The sequence below is a fragment of the Triturus cristatus genome, chromosome 5_1, assembly GCF_964204655.1.
Source record: "Triturus cristatus chromosome 5_1, aTriCri1.1, whole genome shotgun sequence".
Lineage (NCBI taxonomy): Eukaryota > Metazoa > Chordata > Amphibia > Caudata > Salamandridae > Triturus > Triturus cristatus.
Window position 1 is genome coordinate 90183789 of NC_140587.1, and position 20170 is coordinate 90203958.

The 20170-nt window shown below is 51.4% G+C and overlaps 1 protein-coding gene across 1 annotated transcript in view; it reads right to left on the reverse strand.

The window, feature by feature from the left end:
* Positions 1 to 2784, reverse strand: part of LOC146830286 (E3 ubiquitin-protein ligase TRIM39-like) — a 316726-nt gene extending 313942 nt beyond the window's left edge. Inside the window, exon 1 of the mRNA XM_085604475.1 lies at positions 2340 to 2784. Within this exon, the coding sequence (XP_085460601.1) occupies positions 2340 to 2756 (417 nt within the window). The 5' untranslated portion in view covers positions 2757 to 2784. The remainder of the gene's footprint in view (positions 1 to 2339) is intronic.
* Positions 2785 to 20170: the final 17386 nt, after the last annotated feature.

The window sequence follows — 20170 nt, forward strand, 5'->3', positions numbered from 1 at the left end:
AGATCCTTCGCTTGGATGACCAGGGAGGGAGTTGTCCCGAGATTTGCTGGCCACAAATTGAAATCCCATAGTGAGGTATCTTTGCCGAAAAGTGTCACTTACATTTTGTCTGTGTTGAGTTTCAGACAGTTGTTCTTCACCCAACAAAAGGGCAAGCTTAACTCACACACAAAGGACCAGGCAACAGATAAAGCAGGTTTCACACCAGGCATTAGAAGTACAAGCTTCCTCACACATACAGAATAGGTAAGGCACTGAGCATCAAGAGTGCAAGCTGCCCTCACAAAGGATGAGCAGATAAAACAGGCAGAACTGGCAGCAGCAGTATAAGCATGTCACTAACATACACAATATGACATGCACAGTAACAAAGCAGCCCTCACTCACACAGAAACATCATATGCAGTAGCAGTGTAAGCAGATCACTCACATACACAATGCATACAGCACAATCTGTTACAATTGAGCCTTCTCTCACACACACCAAACAGATGCAGCACGTGCAGCATGTGCAGCACCCATGTAATTACCATCATACATACACAGTATGAACAGCACAATCAGTAACAATGCAGCCCTCACTCACACACAGGACAAACGCAGCACTGGAGAACAGTTGTATATGCTTCTGTCACAAAGCTAAAATACAGTATATACAGCAGAGAAAGACGAACTCTAAATAAGTACAGCACATACAAAAATGGTGCAGCTTCACATACAGAAAGACATTGTGCAGGACATCAGCACTCGGGCAAGCTTCCCTCATACACTGAGAGGGCATGCAATGGGCAGCAGCATTGGTGCAAGATTCCCTCATACTCAGTGAGGGCAAGAAATGGGCAGCAGCATTGGTGCAAGCTTGCCTTATACACAGAGAGGGCATGCAATGCGCAGCAGCATTGGTGCAAACTTCCCTCATACACAGAGAGAGCATACAATGGGCAGCAGTGCAAGCTTCCCTAATACAAAGAGAGGGCGTGCAATGGGAAGCAGCAGCTGTGCAAGCTTCCCTCATACACAGAGAGGGCATGTATTGGGCAGCCGCTGTCATACGTCCCTCCCTGTAGAGCAGACAGCAATGTGAACTTCATCCCAAGGGCTTGGCTATCAGTGGTGCAGCAGGAGCAGTGGCACCAAGGTCCAGACGCAGGAAGGGGTGAGCTGCACAGGTTACTTAAAGCTTTCTGATACTCCTTAGGGCACAGCGTGTTCTCTCTCATGCTGCACTCAGCCCCCCCATACACAGAAACTGATACTCAGTTCCCTGAAGTAGTTCGGTGTAAAAGATGGGCCATACAAGGGTGTCTACTTGGTCATGGCGCTCTGTTCTAGATTCTGCCTCTGGTTCCTACTACCTAGAACTGCTCAGCATCTCCAAATATTTAGGGCCTTATGTAGGTGGGCTTGCATTTACCACTTCATAAATACCGAATCATACCGATTCGGTATTTATGAAGTGGTAAATGCAATGTAGGTAATGAGTCGGTAAATATTACCGATTCGGAAAAATTTGGTAATTACCGAATCGGTATTTACCGATTCGGCAATGAGGCATACCTTCCCATTGATGGCAAGGTATGCCTCATTACCGAATCGGTAAATACCGATTCGGTAATGGGGGAGCACATGCAAGGGTGGCAGGGTGTCACATTGACACCCTGTTGCACCCCTGATTCGGCCATGTGTGCACAAGTGGCGCACATACATGCCCTGAGGGCATGTATGTCTGCCACATTGCACACTTAAACGTGCACAAAAATGCTTTTTGTCACCTATTCGTCATTTACCACCAACCTTTAGTTGGTGGTAAATAACGAATCCCCACACCCACCACACACTCCCCCTACATCTCATTTCATAATTCGGTATTTACCGAATCGGTAAATTTACCGAATCGATAATATTACCGATTCGGTAATTTTACCGATTCGGTAAATACCGAATCATGAAATTCTCCCCCTACATCTCAAAAGCCAAAATACCGGTTGGTAACGGTATAATTACCGAAAATCGGCCGTTGCCGACCGGTATTTGGCTTCCTACATAAGGCCCTTAGTGAGAAAGCGGCTCTACATAAGTAAGTTTATTCGCTCAGACCCTCTGTTCTACATTCAGACTCTGAACCCTCTACCTCCTTGCACTCCTGCCAGCTCCTCGAAGCAGTTTAGTGTGATAGGGGAGCTGTACAAGTATATTTACTCACCCATGACCCTCTGTTGTACATTCTGACTCCAGTCCTCTTACCTTGTACTCCTGCTCAGCTCCTCGAAGTAGCTTATAGGGGCGCTATACAAGAGTGTTTACTCACTCATGACCCTGCGCTCTAAATGTTATCTTACCCTGTACTCCTGCTCGGCCTCCTCTATGAGGCTTGCGTCGTGCTCCCTGTGGGCTCGGGACTCTCGACAGACCACACACAGGAGTTCGCCGTCGGTTTCGCAGAAAAGTTCCATTCCCTTCTCGTGCTTCTCGCACAAATGTTCTGTGTCAGCGATTCCAGGCGCTATATCCAATATTTTCAGCATGTCTACTATATTTGCTAATCTCTTATTCGGCTTCAGTTCTTTGTCCATATCAAACCACTGTCTGCACTCAGGGCAGGATTTCTCTAAACTCTCGCTGGCCTTGTATGTCTCGAGACAGGAGAGGCAGAAGATGTGTCCGCAGTCCAAGGTCACGGGGTCAGTGAACAGCTCTCTGCAGATGGCGCAGGTGGCTTCTGCGAAGAGAGCAGCCCTGGGGTCTGCAACCGCCATATGCTCCCTGAGCTCTGCCGGCCGGCGCCTCTCCTCTGACAGGAATATCTTGATCAGCGAGGGGCGTGCCGCTCCTGGCTGCTGACGAGTTGTTACCGCCCTCAGGTGACTGCTCCACCCAGTAACTTCAGAGTGAAACGGTTCCTTCAAGTGCTATCAGAGCTCAGAAAGGTTGCATGCGACACCCTCACGCTGCTCACACTGACGTCAGATTAAAACACTAGGGATGAGGAGGAAGTTTGTATGTGACACTTAAATTGTGCAGATTCAATTGGTCCTGGTTGCAATATAAATATTAGACTAAATATTACTTGCACAGGCATTAGTTCTTGTGTGTTGTTTTTATTCTGTTTTGTTGCGAGATCTTGTTTTCTTCTCGTCTCTTTTCCACCTGTTTCTTCTCAATTCACCAGTAGAGTGAGACCCCCCAGCCCCTTTCTTCCACGACCCTTGTGATCCATCGGTTACAGGGAGCTGCCGCTTTAGATCATTCTTAAATGTGGGGGGGGGGGGCTTAGATTTACAACAGACTGGAGGAAGAATCTCCTTTACTCCTGACATTGTAACAAAGGTCAAATGTTTTTCATCATCTCTCAGCTTATTTCCTTAGGGAGAGTGAAGGTGATTTAGCCGAATTTCAAATTCAAGTAAAATAACTAGAACAAAACTTGGTTGTACATTGTTAGGACAGAGAAGGGACCTGAACACAGCTCTGGGCATGGTGCGCCCCTGCCTTGGGTTCACCATACCAAACTGTAATGTTTATCACCATTACCACAACAAACACCATGGTCTTGCCTTTATCAGGGAAACTTGGGCTGATGAGAGACCAGGCCTGACCTAGGGCCTGATTACGATGCCGGTTGGAATGGCTTCCACGGTCCTGTCGGAGGCGGTCGTTGTGAGAAGTTGGCCTGATGTATGATGTCACTAGTTCTAGTGTACACCTTATATCAGTCCAAACAACCCTTATGGTGATTGGTTGTAAAGTCAACCTTATAGACCAGCTATCCTAGTGGTAGCATGGACAAGAGCAGTCTTAGGCTAAACTCTGAATGGCATGTGAAGCCAGCTGTGATACCATATATAATCCCTTGAATACCAAATGAAAGGACACCACAACAGATATATATATAAAATAAAGTGTATTTATTCTAGTCAAACCCTCAGCACTCTTTATGAGATTAGAGGTAAGTACAACACAGTCTTATTTATGCATACATTAAGTCACAGAGGTAAGTAATACAGTTAGGCCCTAGGGGCCACGCAAACCATATACTAAAGAAGTGGTATAAGGACCACTGTCACGGAAATAGGATAGGCCTAGGCCTAGGGAATCGCTGGGGCTACACTACACTAGCAACAGTTAGGAAGTGGGAGGCCCACGGGATTCAGGTGCAGAGTGGAAACACTCACGCGTAATGCGTATAGTCGATAGAAATAGTACAGTTCTGAAATAAACAGTTTAAGGACACTTCTGAAGCAGCTAGAGAGTCGAGACTCGGAAACTAGACCCTAGGATAGTCACTACCCTTGTGAGCACCGAAGTACCCAAGTTACCTAGCCCACGGGCTGCGGGTGCATAGGTGTGAACTTGCGTCGGGTTTCGTCGTGGACTTCTATGGATGCCTGAAGGAAAGTTGCTGACAGGCAGTCAGTGAAGAGTGTCCAGTGGATCCCAAGGCTGGGATCAAGAAGAGAGGATACCTGCAAGCAGAAGGGACAGAGTCAAGGTCACTAGCCAGTGACCACATGGAACCAGGAAGGAACCAGGCGATGTCGTGAAGATTGCAGGTGAAGGTGAAGCTTGTCGCTGCAGCCACGGGTACCAGGAAATGTCGAGGACGACCAGGACCAGGAGGCGAGCTGTCCCACAAAGGCTCTTGCTGTCAGCGGCGTCAAAGTTGAACTAGGACTCACCAAGCCTTGGCAAGCGGAACCCACGAAGAACGGAGGACTTGCTTCTGGTGCAGACCAGGAAGGCCTGGGGTGCTTCTCTTTTGCAAGGAAGCGGGAGCCAGTCTGGAGGAGCCAAACCAGCAGTGAAGATTTCTGGATGCGTCGTCACAGAGGCCACTAGCCAACGGGCAAGCAACCGGACAGACGCGGCAAGCAGGAAAATGCAGAAGGGCCCCATGCAGGACTCGTGGAGTGTGGGGGGCTGATCTTCGGTGCAGATGGTGCTTGGGGCTTCTCAATCCCCGGTGCACAACTTCGAGGGTGCCTCAGAAGCTGCGCTGGAAGATACTAGCCACTTTTCCCAGGTAGCCGGTCCCACGTTTCTCGTCGCCTCCATGGATCTCAGCTCGGCTGTGGCTGTGGATCAGGGTCGGAGAAGTCTGGAAGTCAAGGCTCTGGTCAGGCTCTGCAGTTGGTCCCTCGTAGAACTTCAGCAAAGCAAAGGATAGTCTCTTGATGGTGCCTGTTTGCACAGGGTAGCCACTCCTTGGCCACAAGGGAGATTCTTCAGTCTTCTTCTTTCGTCGAATGTCGAAGGTCCAGAGTTTCTGTTCAAGTTGCAGGTTCAGGATAATCTAATCTCCTGGGGCCCAGCTACCACTCTTATACTAATCTGGGGGGCTGGGTTACCTGCTAGGTCACGCCTTATGGGTGGGACCTGGGAGGGGGGTGGTTACACCCCCTTCCCTTTGTCCAGTTTCGCGCCAGGACTGGGGCTGGAGTGCCCCAGCACCGGTTTGAACTGGACTATGCATGGGACACCTTGTGTGCCCCAGGCATGTCTCATTCCTTTCAGCCCTCCCTGCCCCAATACACTAAAGTCTGTCTGGGGAGGTGCTAGCACCTCCCCAAGCAGGAAACCTATTGTCTAAGCCTCCCTTGCCGGGATCACTCCCAGCAGCAGGAGGTCAGACTCGTGTCTGTGGCAGCAGCATCCATTTTGTGATGCTGAGGCTTTGGTTAGAGTTAAACAGCAAAATAGGATTTTAACATGTCTCTCTCTCTAGAAGGGAGGAATAATATCCTCATCACCAGAAATGGTATGGGGGTATTATTCCAAAGTGTTAGACACCTTACACAACATGTTTTGATACAGCCAAACCATAGCTACCATAACCGTTTAAGATTATAAGGCACTTTAAGAGTATATGGTAGGCTATATCATAGAACAGCTATAAGGACATGGTTCCGAAAGCTGCAGACAGGCTCAGCTCATGCTAGAGCACCATCTCACATGTTACCAAGCACTCTGCCTCCAGGATTGTTAAGGCCTGCCATAGGAGTGACTGATAGGTACACATGTGTCTATATATAAGGGTAGATATAGGCATACTATATCTAAGCAAGGGGTGATTACACGACCTTGCCCCAGCTGAGTGATCAGCCAGTTGTGTCTGATTGGAAGGCCAGACCAGGGGTGGCATAATACATGCTGCAGCACCTGGGAGGCCTAGGGTACACCTATGCCCTGGGTACCCAGGGTACACTGTACAGGGTCCAATAAGTTGATCCTTACCAATTGGGAATGTACCTAGGGTACATGGAGTCCATTTTAAAGAGAGAGCAGACAGCCTGAGACCCTGAATGGCAGGATCTCAGGCCAACTAAGTCGAAAAACCAGCTAGACACTAGGCAAAAAGTTGGGGGTAACCATAGTCAGATATCCACCTTCCTACAGTCGGACCGCCAAAGGTCTCGACGGAAGCGTTTACTCCGACTGCCGTATTACAACGCATATGTTGTGCACTCTGACTGACCACTGATAAAATGCTGACTGACAGCTTTTCTCCGACCGCTAAAATGGCAGTCGGAGAAAAACTGCATCCACAGGCCAGTACAGGCATCTCCAATTGCCATCCGAATTATGATATGCGCTTCCAAAGATCCGACGGCAGAGGTCAGACAGGCTGCTTTAAGTTGTCGGAAACTAAGGTTTTGGGGTGCATACTCACCCCAATCCGCATCTCTCCAGCAGTCTCCACCATGGATCCTTTCCTGGAGATACCCCCTACACCTGGACTGCTGTACCTCGATGACTACGATTCTGATATATGGCAGTCATCGGCACCCCGCATACCTACCTGCTCCCTGCTGACGAGAGGCAATTACCTCGAAACACGTGTCCAGGGATGGCATTATATTTCTATATACTCGTGGCGTAGGCGTACTCACCGTAGCCACTACACTATCCAGAATCCTTTGGGGTTATTTGCAGCATGACGAGCAGTGTCGCGACCCATTTACGTAAATTACTAATAGCTCATTCGAGCGACTTTGGCTGACGAGCCCGGTGTCTGCACCTGCGCGCCTTGGAAGGTATTTTACCTATATATATGGCAGTCATCGGCACCCCGCATACCTACCTGCTCCCTGCTGACGAGAGGCAATTACCTCGAAACACGTGTCCAGGGATGGCATTATATTTCTATATACTCGTGGCGTAGGCGTACTCACCGTAGCCACTACACTATCCAGAATCCTTTGGGGTTATTTGCAGCATGACGAGCAGTGTCGCGACCCATTTACGTAAATTACTAATAGCTCATTCGAGCGACTTTGGCTGACGAGCCCGGTGTCTGCACCTGCGCGCCTTGGAAGGTATTTTACCTATATATATGGCAGTCATCGGCACCCCGCATACCTACCTGCTCCCTGCTGACGAGAGGCAATTACCTCGAAACACGTGTCCAGGGATGGCATTATATTTCTATATACTCGTGGCGTAGGCGTACTCACCGTAGCCACTACACTATCCAGAATCCTTTGGGGTTATTTGCAGCATGACGAGCAGTGTCGCGACCCATTTACGTAAATTACTAATAGCTCATTCGAGCGACTTTGGCTGACGAGCCCGGTGTCTGCACCTGCGCGCCTTGGAAGGTATTTTACCTATATATATGGCAGTCATCGGCACCCCGCATACCTACCTGCTCCCTGCTGACGAGAGGCAATTACCTCGAAACACGTGTCCAGGGATGGCATTATATTTCTATATACTCGTGGCGTAGGCGTACTCACCGTAGCCACTACACTATCCAGAATCCTTTGGGGTTATTTGCAGCATGACGAGCAGTGTCGCGACCCATTTACGTAAATTACTAATAGCTCATTCGAGCGACTTTGGCTGACGAGCCCGGTGTCTGCACCTGCGCGCCTTGGAAGGTATTTTACCTATATATATGGCAGTCATCGGCACCCCGCATACCTACCTGCTCCCTGCTGACGAGAGGCAATTACCTCGAAACACGTGTCCAGGGATGGCATTATATTTCTATATACTCGTGGCGTAGGCGTACTCACCGTAGCCACTACACTATCCAGAATCCTTTGGGGTTATTTGCAGCATGACGAGCAGTGTCGCGACCCATTTACGTAAATTACTAATAGCTCATTCGAGCGACTTTGGCTGACGAGCCCGGTGTCTGCACCTGCGCGCCTTGGAAGGTATTTTACCTATATATATGGCAGTCATCGGCACCCCGCATACCTACCTGCTCCCTGCTGACGAGAGGCAATTACCTCGAAACACGTGTCCAGGGATGGCATTATATTTCTATATACTCGTGGCGTAGGCGTACTCACCGTAGCCACTACACTATCCAGAATCCTTTGGGGTTATTTGCAGCATGACGAGCAGTGTCGCGACCCATTTACGTAAATTACTAATAGCTCATTCGAGCGACTTTGGCTGACGAGCCCGGTGTCTGCACCTGCGCGCCTTGGAAGGTATTTTACCTATATATATGGCAGTCATCGGCACCCCGCATACCTACCTGCTCCCTGCTGACGAGAGGCAATTACCTCGAAACACGTGTCCAGGGATGGCATTATATTTCTATATACTCGTGGCGTAGGCGTACTCACCGTAGCCACTACACTATCCAGAATCCTTTGGGGTTATTTGCAGCATGACGAGCAGTGTCGCGACCCATTTACGTAAATTACTAATAGCTCATTCGAGCGACTTTGGCTGACGAGCCCGGTGTCTGCACCTGCGCGCCTTGGAAGGTATTTTACCTATATATATGGCAGTCATCGGCACCCCGCATACCTACCTGCTCCCTGCTGACGAGAGGCAATTACCTCGAAACACGTGTCCAGGGATGGCATTATATTTCTATATACTCGTGGCGTAGGCGTACTCACCGTAGCCACTACACTATCCAGAATCCTTTGGGGTTATTTGCAGCATGACGAGCAGTGTCGCGACCCATTTACGTAAATTACTAATAGCTCATTCGAGCGACTTTGGCTGACGAGCCCGGTGTCTGCACCTGCGCGCCTTGGAAGGTATTTTACCTATATATATGGCAGTCATCGGCACCCCGCATACCTACCTGCTCCCTGCTGACGAGAGGCAATTACCTCGAAACACGTGTCCAGGGATGGCATTATATTTCTATATACTCGTGGCGTAGGCGTACTCACCGTAGCCACTACACTATCCAGAATCCTTTGGGGTTATTTGCAGCATGACGAGCAGTGTCGCGACCCATTTACGTAAATTACTAATAGCTCATTCGAGCGACTTTGGCTGACGAGCCCGGTGTCTGCACCTGCGCGCCTTGGAAGGTATTTTACCTATATATATGGCAGTCATCGGCACCCCGCATACCTACCTGCTCCCTGCTGACGAGAGGCAATTACCTCGAAACACGTGTCCAGGGATGGCATTATATTTCTATATACTCGTGGCGTAGGCGTACTCACCGTAGCCACTACACTATCCAGAATCCTTTGGGGTTATTTGCAGCATGACGAGCAGTGTCGCGACCCATTTACGTAAATTACGATTCTGTGGGTGTTGGAATCCAGGTCGGTCCTACTGCGGTATGTATCCCCATTGTCTGGACTGTGCACAAAACACCACACTCCAGCAATGGGGTATAGGGTGCACAAGGCATATACCCACATATGCCATGCATGTGTGTACAATTCACATGCTTTCAGTGAGTTTTGAATACACTTGCAGCAACATATTCGGGGAAAGGTGCTCCACCACAGCTGCGACCACTGCAGTAGCAGCGGTTGCATCGTAATACGGCAGGGGGAGAAACCGCAGACTTGGTGGTTGGACGATCAATCCAACCGACATCGTAATGAGGTCCTTAGTTGTAGCCATTCCACCTGGATACTCACTGTTTAGATTAGACCACATAGGTAAGAAAGGAGGTGGTTTAGCGTTAGTATATCAAAGCCATTTTTCTGGCAGTTTTTCTATTGTACCCTCCTCTAAGGACTTTGAGGCCCTGAATTTTAAATTCGCTCTTAACAATCATGTGTGTTAACAGTTTGCTAATTTATCGACATCCTGGTCCGAGATTTGCCTTTCTATATAGCTTTGGTCAACTGTTTGAGAATAAGGCAAATTGTGCCGATTTCATGGTTTTTGGTGATTTTAATTTTCAAGTGGAGATCCTGGAGGACAGAGATTCAGCTAACCTGATAGACATTATGAAAAGCCTTCAAATGCCCCAACTGGTTAAAGCTCCTTCCCACTCTACTGGCCATACGCTGGATGGCATCTTTACTGACAAAACTTTGTTTGTTTTCTCTGAGACGATGCCTTTAACATGGTCTGATTATTCAGAAGTAATGTTTTATCTGAAATTTGATACCAAGTTCACGCCGCAAACTGCTGGAGGACTGCATTACCTGGAAGCCTAAGCACCAGGAGGCGCTGCTGTTCATCACTCGGCGCCCAGAGGCGCATAAAGAGGAGGCGGGGCTCAGGGACAGCGGGAGCCACTTCACGCCGCAAACCGCTGGGGGACTGCATTACCTGACAGCGTAAGCACCAGGAGGCGCCACCGATCATCACTCCGCACCCGGATGCTAATAAAGATGCCGCAGGGCTCTGGGAGAGCGGGAGCCACTTCACGCTGCAAACCACTGGGGAACTGCATTACCCGGCAGCCTAAGCGCCAGGAGGCACCACCGATCATCACTCCGCACCCGGAGACGCATAAAGATGCCGCGGGGCTCTGGGAGAGCGGGAGCCACTTCACGCTTCAAACCTCTGGGAGACGGCATTATCCTGCAGCCTAAGCACCAGGAGGCGCCACCGATCATCACTCAGCGCCCGGAGGCGCAACAAACAGACTGCAGGGCTCCGGGAGAGTGGGAGTCACTTTATGTCACAAAACACTGGGAGACGGCATTATCCTGCAGCCTAAGCACCAGGAGGCGCCACCGATCATCACTGCGGGGCTCTGGGCGAGTGGGAGCCACAAAAGGCCGCAAACCGCTGGGGGACTGCATTACCACTCTTTTTCACAATAGAGAGTGAGAGAAGCAGATCAGTTGCAATCTCCCAAGTACATTCGCATCACAAAAGGCAACTGTTGTTGTCTATTTATCCCTTACGGATAAGCAGACTGTCAAAACTAGGGAAGGAGGGTGAAGAAATAAGTCTAAGGAGTTCCAGGAGGCGGTCCCTCCTTCCTCAGAAAAACTACGGATACTAGGGTGTCCAAAGATATTGGAGAAGACGCCTCACTCACTTATCGTGACATGCTTCATCATTGGCGTCTTTCCACACCCAGGTAAGATGGTACTACCTGGGCGGACTCAACCAAAGGTGTTATGGGAGTTCTTATATAAGTTATTGACTGGTCATGCAGGGAACCAGATGGGTGATGTTAAAAATACCTACAGGTATACCCAAACCATGCATTTACTCGTAGGGTACCTGGGGTATGAGATAAAATTGTGAACTAAATGGGGTTTGTTTTTAACTCAATTGGATCAGTTGTACCCTCTTTAAAGCTCCAACATGTTTCAGCCCTCAATGTGAGCCCTCACTGGTCTGGGGCCTTCTTCATGGTTGGAATATCTACTCCTGGGTATCCCTGCTCCATGTTCAGCACACTTTTCATGCAAAATGAGGCCTAATGCGCTCACCTGTGTTTACTATGTTCCAGCAGTATTTCTAAAAGAAAAGGAGACAAAAAGGAAAGGAGGAACTATTGGGACATTTCTCCTGGATTAACTGTAAATAGGTTACTGTCACCATGACTTTCTCTGTGTACTCGATGGTAGTATTCTGTGATTAATTATATCCTGTATACCTTAATTCTATCTGTGCAGCTACCGAACCGTCGTACGGAGCGTTTTCTCCGTCCGACTCGTACCCGGGAAAACCACCTTAAAACCCGCAAGTACGATTCGTACAGAAATTCCATTTCCGTACGATTCGTATAAAACACCGCCCTGCTAAAATATACCCACAATTCCGATCCGGGACACTGCGTACGTGACGTCCGGACGGAGTCAGGCAGCGTTTTACGAACCAGCAAGTACGATTCGTGCCTACGTCACTCCGCACGTAGCATTTTTTACGGGAGCCAAAAACTGCCGGGAAATTGAGGACGACGCGAGGAAGGAGCACCTGTACGCGACGGACAGCCATGGACCCCATCCTATGTGTCATCCCGGCCCTCATAGCCTACGACCTGGTGCACAGGAACCGACGCAGACGCCGCAGAAGGTCAGAACAACACCCAGGGGCAAAGGTGGGGGGCAGGGGCAGGAAACATAACCCCCACCCAAGGCAAAATGTATACATGCCCTGTACATACCGTACCTCCAGGGGCTGGTCACTCCGGAGGGGGGGGACGTGTCAACCAAGGTCTCTGTCCCGCCACAACGGAAGTGGACATGGACGCGTCCCGTCACCACAACAATTGTGGTACGCACCGTACCCACGCCTTAAGAGCATGGGTACGGGTTGTACCACGCCTACCCCTACGTCACCCCAACATTGGGGGTACGACCCGTACCCAGGCCTGAAGAGCTGGGTACGGGTCGTACTACTCCTACCCCTACGTCACCCCAACAATGGTGGTACGGCCTGTACCCACGTTCTGTAGGCCTGGGTACGGGCTGTACCCCTACGGCACCCCAACAATGGTGGTACGGCCCGTACCCACGCTCTTCAGGCCTGGGTACGGGCCGTACCACCATTCTTGGGGTGACGTAGGGGTACACGTGGTGCGACCCGTACCCACGCTCTGAAGGCCTGGGTACGGGCCTTACCACCATTCTTGGGGTGACGTAGCGGTACGCGTGGTGCGACCTGTACCCACGCTCTGAAGGCCTGGGTACGGGCCGTACCCCTACTCACCCTAACAATGGTGGTACGGCCCATACCCAGGCCTGAAGAGCGTGGGTATGGGTCACACCACGCGTACCCCTACGTCACCCTATGAATGGTGGTACGGCCCGTACCCAGGCCTGAAGAGCGTGGCTACGGGCCGTACCACCATTCTTGGGGTGCCGTAGGGGTACGGCCCGTACCCAGGCCTACAGAACGTGGGTACGGGCCATACCACCATTGTTGGGGTGACGTAGGGGTAGGCGTGGTACGACCCGTACCCACGCTCTGAAGGCCTGGGTACGTGCCGTACCCCTACGGCACCCCAACATTTGGGGTATGGCACGTACCCAGGTCTGAAGAGCGTGTGGGCAGGTGGGTGGGTGTCGTGCTACGATCCACATCAGTGGACAGAGACATAGGGGTTGGTGCCTATCACTCCCAGCAGTGCCCAGACATATGAGGGGTGGGTGCAGAGGATTCCCAGCAGTGCCCAGACATATGAGGGGTGGGTGCAGAGGACTCCCAGCAGTGCCCAGACATATGAGGGGTGTGTGCCTATCACTCCCAGCAGTGCCCAGACATATGAGGGGTGGGTGCAGAGGACCCCCAGCAGTGCCCAGACATATGAGGGGTGTGTGCCTATCACTCCTAGCAGTGCCCAGACATATGAGGGGTGGGTGCCTATCACTCCCAGCAGTGCCCAGACATATGAGGGGTGGGTGCAGAGGACCCCCAGCAGGGCCCAGACATATGAGGGGTGGGTGCAGAGGCCTCCCAGCAGTGGACAGAGACATGGGGGTGTGTACATCATCCTCCCATTAGCAAAACTCCATGGGTGCATGAAGGCATCCACAATGTGCGACTATGTTGATAGTGCCATGACAACACATCACTGACAGCAGTGTCCCACTCCCATGAGGATGGATGTCCTTCCGCCACTGCATGACACACCACATGTGGGTGTGATGACAAATTATACATGCATACCCACCCCTGGCGGTGGCAGCACAATACACACACTGAGATCATGCAACAAGACTGTATCCTCATGTGAAACCCCACTAAACTAAGAGAGCCTAAGGGAACACACACTGTCACCCACATTCCAGGACTGATAGGAATGTACAGGTGCTGGGGAAGCCAACAAGTTGTTGCCTCCCGTGGAAGGAAAAGGGTGGAGTACCCACAGATACAATGCCCACAATTGTCAGTCAGGTGCCCAAATACCCTGCAGAACAAGTAACACATGTGTGCTAGGCTGGGAGTACACACATGCATAGTGCGGAAAAGGGACCATGTCCACATTAAGCCATGGCAACATACTCCATACACAAGTACAGTGACTACCAAGGATGGCACAGACGATGCAGGCGGAGACATTGCTGAGCAGGTATGGGCAAAGTTGAAGGGATCCCTCACACAGCAAGGAAATGTAGACACAGGTCAGCACAACAATTGGGAAACACCCTGCAGGGAAGAAGTCAGGTGCCACAGAGGAAGGAACACTCCTTGGGACAATGTCACCATACAGTAAGAGCTTACATGACCAAAGATTATTTGCAGAGACCTTGTGATGGCACACAGATACCAGGGTCCTCCCCATGAGCAGCACACTACAACATTTCCCAGACACCTAACACATTATCACCACCCCAACTCAGGGAGCAGCAGCACCAACAGATATACCAGAAAAGCATTTTTGTGTGCAAATGAAAAACAAAATGCTTTATTCAGCATAAAAAAAGATTGGATTTGAAATGTACACTATATACAAGGCCCATAGGCCAGTCCATATGCGAATTCCGGGGGGGGGGGGAGACACATTGGGACGCGTCTCCCCTAGCTTGCCTGCACAGTTCAGAGTTCCTTTCCATCCACAGGGGGGGGGGCATCATGTGGGGGGGAAGGAGCAGGGACAGGAGGGGCAAGGGTAGGTGTTGTGGGTGCAGTGATGGACGACTCCACCACAGGGGGTGGGGCAGCACCAAAGGTGGTGGTTAGGATGGCGCTGCACACGGTTGCAAGGTCTGCCAGCATCTCCCCTGCACCCGAAGGAACCACAGGCCCCAAGGAAGGGGGGGGTCGGAGGGATGGGTTGCAGCGCTACTGGGGGAGGGTGTGAACAGGGGGGGGACTCAACTCCCCTGCCTGGGGACTTCCTCGACCGCTTGCGGGGTGGTGTCACACTGGGGCTGAGGGACAGACTGGCCATGAAGGACTCTTTGTCCGACTGTTGGGCAGGGGAGCTAAGGGGAGTGGTTTTGGAGGAAGTGGGTCGTGAGGACTGCGGACTCCCACTGTGGCTGCGTGGCTGCCGTTTGCCCCCCGACCCAGTGGGTGTGCCTACTTCCCCCTGTGTGTGCGTGACTGGAGGTGTTCGCTTGGCCTTCCCTGTTGGTGTGCTGCCTGTGTCTGGTGGGGTGCGTGCATGGGGATGTCTGGGTGTGCTTGGGACAGGCATGGGAGTGGGAAGTGTGGATGGTGCAGGGGTAAGGGGGGAGACGGAGCGCTGCAGGAGACCCACTGCTGCCGTCAGTGACGAGTCCATGGACCTCAGCAACATCTGTTGGTCAGATATCGCTGCTGACATGCCCTCCATGTACGACACCATCTGTGTCAGCAGTCTGGTGTGGCCATGGAGGACATTAAGCAGTGATGTCTGACCAACCTGCAACTGCCACAGGATGTCCACAGACTCGGCATTGACGGCAGCAGGGGAGAAGGGGCAGGGGGTGCGGTGCCTGGCACGAAGGAGACATGTGGTCACCTAGCACGGACAGAAGGGACCCGAGCAAGTGGGAGGGCGGTGATGGGAATGGAGGGGGCGGCGAGAGATCTACTGCTGCTTTCAGCTGTGGAAGCAGCCTCCGCCCCCTCTGGGAGCTTAGCCTCGGACCCGTCAGCGTCATAGTCGGTGTTGGGACTGGACAGGTCCTCCGCCTGACTCCCCTCGCCATCCGTGCTACTTGTTGCGCCAGACTCCCCAGCACTGGTGGCACCAGTGCTGGATCCCTCCTCCACGTCCGTGCCGGTGTCTCCCTCGGTGTCCCCCGACGATGCTGTGGGCAAGGTGAAGAGACAGGAAATAATCAGACACCTGTATACATATGTCACATGAGTCCAAACTACATAGGTCACAGTGCATAGCATGAAAAGCATCATGAGTAACATCTACAATACTACGCACACATGTAGGCCCTGCACTACACAGTTGGTTGACCCACCATGCCACTTTGAAACAATGGAGAGCATGACACAACAGTAAAGAACTTGATATCGAATTATACAGAGAAGCTAGTGTCTGTGGACAGTCGAGCACAGCATCTGGACCACACACCGTTGCCAAAAATGGATGAGCAGGAACCATGTCTTTTAACTTTTGACACATGCTGCAAAGCACAAACATTAAACCCTGCACAACATGACTGGGTCAATACTTGTTGTGTGTCTGTTCCGACTATCATCACACACAGGCCAGACCTGGCAAGGAGACATAAGCTTTGGACATGTAGGCCTTGCCTGCACAACCCCCCCCCTACCTGAGACAATGTGATTGAGACAGAGGAAGGACTTACACCTCTTAATCAGGGATCACAAAAATGGGCTCCATTAAATCCTAATTGCACTCTAACTACCCCTCGTGGGGCTGACCCCACATATTATTGACAAACAACCATCATCAGATAGTTGTACACAGACACACAGGCACTGGCCAGTGTGAGGATGCACAAGCCACATTGGGTCACCCTGTACAGAGTACACATGTAGCACACTTTACGTAAATACAAATGAGGCCACGGTACAATGCCACAGAGGCCAACCTATGCTGAAGACACTGAGAATGTCCACAGTGTTGGATGACACACATGATTCCTAGGAAAAGGTGTCTCAGGGGACTGTAGTGGCCACACTGCTCCATGGTCCTGGATAGATCTGACTGCAACAGGAGCAACCGTTCCCGCACTATGCATATCTCCCCCTCATGCACATCATGTCTGAGGCCACAACATCGGTCATGCATGCTGCAAGGCAGTTCATTTTAAGCCTCACACTCCTATGTTGAGACTCTGCATCAGTGCCAACAATCATGGACCCCCAAATGACTGAACTGGACAGGGCACAGGCAAGGTCCCAACACATGTCACAGACCACCCCCACACATGATGCTGCAAGCATTGGGCACTTGGATTAACTGCCAGCCTAGATTACCTTGTGCAAGAGTGACTACACACAGACCAGGGAACACATGTCAAGGAGGGGAAGGGAGGAAGAACAGGACCGGTTGACTTTGGGGAACAGGATATGCACTGCACATATAAACCCTGGCAGTGTATCCAGGCGACTGAGCACTTCCAAAAGCTGGTGACACACAACAAACACACATGTACCTACCCCCTTCCTGCTGCTGCTTCTCCTGTAACCGCCTATCCATGTCAGGGAATACCACCACCAGGACACGCTTCATTTGGTGGGTCAGGCGCCAGCGCCCGCGGTTCTTGCCTTCTGGTGAGTCCCCCAGCAGGACCCCGGCGATCCTCCTGGTCTAGCACCGGATATCCTGCCAGCGTTTCCTCACCTGGGCCAGGCGCCGACTGCGACCCTCCACCGACCTCACGGCCCTGACGGCCCACTTCCAAATCTCCCCCTTGGCGTAGGCGGCTACCTGTGAGGATGATAAGGTAAGACAACATCAATACACCTGCTCCATGTCACAGAGACACACATTAGAACAATTGGGCTTGTTTGAACAGGGCATAATATGCAGCCAACTCATTGCACCTTTGTCATAGGGACATTATCCTCTGGGGAAGGCCAAATGCAGTACGTGGCATTTAAAGTACACAGGTGGCATGAGGGGTGCGCCAGAATCAATGATCATGGCTCACACTGTGCATCACAAGCCACACCAGGATTATGGACAGCACCTCAAAGCAGTCACATGCCCCAGGCCACTGACGCAACCTCAGCAGAGTACACAGACACACACAGGCACAGGACAATCACCTACCATTGGCAACTGCGGGTACAAACATCACTCTGCACATGTGCCACTTGACTGGGGGGAGTCACAGGTGTGGGGCTAGCTCAGCACGTCAGACACACAGCACGGCTCCCTGCTCACATCTGATGGGTAGGGCATATGCATCTTCCATGCAGCTGGGGTGCAACACTCCACATAGACACTCACCCACATGACAGGGGACTTACACACACACCAATGTCCAGGGGCCGTACACATCATTTGGACACTATCACCACAGGTACACTCAACTCACACACATCTGTGGGTACAGTCACCTGTCACACTGGGGGGACCACAGAATCACATCAGGACTATGGAAACAACATTCCCAAGAGGATTAGCCAGGCTGAATGTGCCATGCACCATGCAGTGATTGTCACAGTAAGCACAATGCAAGTGAGGAATGCAGATATGAACCACATCAGGCTCTGCATGGGAGACATAAGGCATTCCCCCCCTGGGACCCACCATGAACAACATTGCATGTCTGTCACACCTGGACACAATGCCAGAAGTGACAGACACAAAAAAGGGGCACAGTCACAGCTAGTGGAGTCAGCACTCACCTGCTCCCCTGGTCTCCCATACAGGCAGGGGTACTGTGGGAGGATGACGTCCAGCAACGCCTCATTCTCCTCTTGGGTGAAAGGATGGGCCCTCTCCACAGACCTGGACATGGTGCCAGAGGAATCACGAGCAGCAGCAGTGGTGTGGAATGAAAGGTTGTGCAGGCAAGTGCTCTCTCATGGGTCCTGGCTGCCTCATATCTCCCTTGCTGGGCTGTTTCATTTACAGGAGTACAGAGTGATTGGGCAATCTCATTTGCATCCTACGTTTCCTCCAATCCCTTTAAACCTACCCCAGTGAGGGCCTTTGCATGGTTCAAAATTTGAGCATGATGTCAAGTCAACAACCACTTAGCAACATAGTATATTGTCTCCAACTGACTTTTGCTGGCCACCTGATGAAAAATTTTGAACTGGAAACTCGGTCTCCTTGACAACCAGCATGCATTTAGGCCCTTATACTTGTCCCTCATGTGTCCCCTATGTAATTTCACTATCCACACACAGGTACGGTGCGTTCCACACGTACCCCTAGGGCACCACTACTCCAGTTATACGGTCCGTACACGCGTGTGTAGGGCCCGTATCACATTGGTAGTGTTGCCGTAGGTGTACGCCATTGTGATACGGGCCGTACACGCATGTGTAGGGCCAGTATCTCTATGGCGTACGCCTACGCCAACACTACCCTAGTGCTACGGTCCGTACACGTGTGTGTAGGGCCCGTATCACTTTGGTAGTGTTGCCGTAGGCGTACGCCATAGAGATACGGCTCGTACCCGCGTATGTACGGCCCGTATCTCTATGGCATACGCCTACGCCAACACTACCCTAGTGCTACAGGCCGTACCCGCGTGTGTAGGGCCCGTAGCACTATGGTAGTGTTGCCATAGGCGTACGCCATAGAGATACGGGCCGTACATATGTGGGTACGAGCCCTATCTCTATGGCGTACGCCTACGCCAACACTACCCTAGTGCTACGGGCCGTACCCGCGTGTGTAGGGCACGTAGCACTATGGTAGTGTTGCCGTAGGCTTACGCCATAGTGCTACGGGCCGTACATATGCGGGTACGAGCCCTATCTCTATGGCGTACGCCTACGCCAACACTACCCTAGTGCTACGGGCCGTACCCACGTGGGTAGGGCCCGTAGCACTATGGTAGTGTTGCCGTAGGCGTACACCATAGTGCTACGGGCCGTACATACGCGGGTGCGAGCCGTATCTCTATGGCGTATGCCTACACCAACACTACCATGGGGATAGGACCAGTGTGTACACATACGTGTGTACCGTCCTTGCACACACGCGTACTCCTACCCAAACCGCATATTGTGATACGACCGTACACACGCCCTCAGAGCGTGTGTACGGTGCGTTTCACAGCTTACACTGGTGATAGGAGGCGCGCAGGAAAGGAATGGAGGTGTATGACTCGCACAAGGATGGACGTCAAGTCATTGTCAGTGCAGTGCCTCATGTGTAGGGTCTAGGTGTGTCAGGCAGTGAGCTGGCACATGTCTCCTCATGTTTTAACCCAATAGTTGTGTGATGACCTGTGTACACATGTCATGTGTGATGGGGCACCATGTGGCGCACTTCCCCTTCATACCTTTTACATGTGTGCATGTATTTCAAACTTGTAAAGCACTGCATCACTGGCATGGCACAGTCCCCAACACCCGCAAATGTCCCCTGATGCCAGGTACACGGATGATGACACCTGACATCTCACTACCAGCGTGCCACGATGTGACTATGTCATGT